The sequence below is a fragment of the Austrofundulus limnaeus genome, unplaced genomic scaffold (genome assembly GCF_001266775.1).
Source record: "Austrofundulus limnaeus strain Quisiro unplaced genomic scaffold, Austrofundulus_limnaeus-1.0 Scaffold1155, whole genome shotgun sequence".
In the NCBI taxonomy this organism is placed as follows: Eukaryota; Metazoa; Chordata; class Actinopteri; order Cyprinodontiformes; family Rivulidae; genus Austrofundulus; species Austrofundulus limnaeus.
The window spans coordinates 63824-67399 of NW_013953557.1; the positions used below are offsets into that span (position 1 = coordinate 63824).

Below are 3576 nucleotides of genomic sequence, written 5' to 3' on the forward strand. Positions count from 1 at the left end.
TGTACTTTGACTTTTAATACTTAACTACAACAAATATCAGATACTTTGAGACTTTTACTCAAGTAATATTCCTAAAGGAGACTTTAAATTTTACTTAAATCATTTTTTGGTAAGATACTTGTACTTTTACTCAAGTATCTCTTTGTGGTACTTTACACAACACTGACCACATTAACATTTTTACTTGAGTAAAAGTAAGTAAGTACTTGCTTTTAAAAATACTTAAAGTATTAAAAGTAAAAATACTTGCTTTAAAAAACCACCTAGTGGGCAACTGAACTCTCTCACTGTGGTTGTGCAGAATCAGCAGCCCTGCACCTACTGACCCCATTTATAAAGGGATCCATCTGTAAAACAGTAGAAACCATCAGAGACAGGTCCACCATAGAGAAATTACTCCAGGCTGACCTATCTTCAATATCTGTCTTAAAACTTGGTTCAAATTTGTATTTTTGACCATTCTGTCTCCAGGGCCTGCAGTTACTGGAACAGCAGCAACTGCCCAGTCCCAGATTCTACTGGGCTGTGAGTCAGATAGGTTTTTACACCTACCAGACTGGTGTAACCGCTGGATACAAACTCCCCTAAGATGTAGGAAATGGATTCACATTCAGAAAAGCTAAACGAAAGCCATCATTAACACCTAAACAGGAAAAAACAAGGTTACACTGGGCTAAGGAGAGGCAATCATGGACTGTGGATGACTGGATGAAAGTTATCTTCAGTGACGAGTCAAGAATCTGCATTGGACAAGGTGATGATGCTGGAACTTTTGTTTGGTACCGTTCCAGTGAGAGGAGGACTGCCTGAAGAAAACAACCAAATTTCCACAGTCCTTGATGATATGGGGCTGCATGTCAGGCAAAGGTACTGGGGAGATGACTGTGGTTCATTCTTCTATCAATGCACAAGTTTACATTGACATGTTGGACAGTTTTCTCATCCCTTCAATTGAACAGATGTTTGGAGGTGATGAAATCATTTTCCAAGATGACAATGCATCGTGCCTTAGGGCAAAAACAGTGAAGGCATTCCTTGGAGAAAGACACATTCAGTCCACGTCATGGCCTGCAAATAGTCCAGATCTCAACCCAGTTGAAAATCTGTGGTGGAAATTGAAAAAAAAAGGTCCACAAGAAGCTCCGACCTGCAAAGCTGATCTGGCAACTGCTGTCAAAGAGAGTTGGACCAAATTGATGAAGAATACTGTTTGTCACTCATCAAGTCCATGCCTCAGAGACTGCAAGCCGTTATAAAAGCCAAAGGTGGTGCAACTAAATACTAGTGATGTATTTTGAATGTTTTATCTGTTTTTCATGATTCCATACTTTTTTCCTCAGAATTGAGTGATTCCATATTTTTTAAGCAGGGACTGTAGAGCCACTCTGCTACAAATTCTACACCACTTTTAATAACTTCAGCATAAAAATGCACAAATGTAGTTTATCCGCAGTGAACCCAAAGACATTTAAACTTATAGAAACTATTTTTCAGACCCAAAATCTCAAACATGGAGCTGAGATATGATCATGGGTGTGCTGGTTTCTCTACTCCCTTCAGCTGTCTCCACTGCTCCGTTTGAAGTGAAGTTGGAGCTCAGCTCACGACCGTTAATGAAGATGATGTAATTCCAAATCTATCCTAGATGTGAGCTACGACTGTGATGAGGAGTGTGTGGTCAACTGCATTTCAAGAAAGACAAACAGCAACAGACGATTACAAAGCTGCGCTGAACCAAAAGTAACAAGTAACATAAAGCTTCCTAGAAATGTAGTGGAGTAAAAAGTATAATATTTGTCTTTGAAATGTAGTGGAGTGAAAGTCATAAGTACCCCAAAAAAATAATTACTCAAGTAAAGATACTCAAAAGATTTACTTAAATACAGTACTCAAGTAAATGTACTCCACCACTGAGTACTGATGTAAAATTTAGTGGAGTAAAACTCAACAGTACCCATGATGAAATCTACTTAAGTTAAGTACAGATAAATGAAAAATGTACTTAAGTACAGCAACAAAGTACTTGTGCTGTGTTACACCCCTCCACTGTAAAAACCCATCTTCCAACCTGCCCTGAGATTAGAAATAATCTCTGCTGATGTCAATCCCGAAGTGAGAGCTTATTTCCAGCAGCAGGGCAGGTTGCAAGGTGGTTATTTCATGTTATTTATTGTTTTTTAACATCCTACAGGCTCTGACGTGTTACATTTATTTGAAACTGAGATTTTGAAAAATATACCTGCAAAATAATGGAAAATCCATGCAAATTACAGACAATCTGTACAATTTGCCATACGGCTCTGTTAGGACTGTAGGCTCGTTGTACAGGTAATCGTCCAAAGGGGGTGACATCAGTTCCTGACCGCCACACTAGGTATGTTGTTGTTGTTTAAACTGTTTTTTTTTTTTTTTTTGGACTCTCTGAAATTCGGCAATAACTCTAAAGCTTTAAAACAAAAAATGTGAAGAATTTAAATTATAAAAAAATATTTTTTCTTCTGTTCTTTTTTTGTTTTTTTGCATATTTTTGTTCATGTTACTCTCTATTTCCTCGTGTACATTATTGTTCATGTTTGTATATTGTTGTTTTTGTAAATAAAGTTTAATTAAAGAAAGTTGTTGTTGTTGTTGTTTAAAGTCACCAGCAGGTGGCGGTGTTTCCTCTTCCTGTTTGACAGACAGCAGCCAGAGAAGAAGAGTAAATAAGGAAGTGCAGACTGAACATGAAGCTATGCTCCGGCAGCTGTCAGGACAGAAACAATCACACAGTTAGATCACAGTCAAAGCTGACAATGCGATGGGAAACTGCTGGGCTTACTGCACTCAGCTCTTCAGCCGGGAAGTCAGCAGGATCCAGAAAGGAGGCGGGTAGGTGAAATAAGGCATTAGCCGTTAGCTACATCCGGTTACAGGATCCGCTTTAAGAAAACACGAGTTATTAGCTGATAACTGAGTGTGTCAGACTGCTGAGAGGACTGACCTGTTAACAAACCTCTGCTGGTGTGGGAGCAGATGTACCTGCTGCAGCCAGTGGGAATCAGCCCCACCCCATAGAGAGTTATAGTGATAGTGGTGTTTACAACCACAGGTCAGTTACCTGCAGATTCATTGTTTAACTTGAGTGTCATGTCTGCTGTGAAACCTGGATATCAGTTGTGTGTTTTTGTGTTCATGCATTTAAACGATGGGATGTGATTTCACCAGCTTTGTTCAAACAGCAGCCTCAGAAACAACCTGTTTCTCTTTATTACATATTGCTTATGTTCATTAACATAATATTATTACTGCTGAAAGAGGCTTCATGTGTTTGTGTTGCATTGTCAGCTTGATTTTTTTCTGATTAAATTATTATTTATGATTATGTTTTTATGAGGTAATATTAAAGCCACATCACTGGATTAAAAATCATTTTATGATATAGGCAGGGGTTATGACTTGATCAAATATTTATCATTATAATCACTAGGGGTGTAAGAAAGTATTGATACTCTGAAATATCGCGATATTTCATTTCCCGATACTGTCTCGATATTCTAAAGCCCTGTATCGATTTTTTATTAAGGTTTAAAATGTCAA

General features: G+C 38.1%; 1 protein-coding gene across 2 annotated transcripts in view; it reads left to right on the forward strand.

Moving 5' to 3' along the window:
* Positions 1 to 2681: 2681 nt before the first annotated feature.
* Positions 2682 to 3576, forward strand: part of ap1ar (adaptor related protein complex 1 associated regulatory protein) — a gene marked incomplete in the record, with an annotated part of 18260 nt that continues 17365 nt past the window's right edge. Inside the window, 1 exon segment of one of the 2 annotated variants that reach the window (XM_014030995.1) lies at positions 2682 to 2868. In XM_014030995.1, coding sequence (XP_013886449.1) covers positions 2798 to 2868 — 71 coding nt within the window. 2 annotated transcript variants of the gene reach the window in all.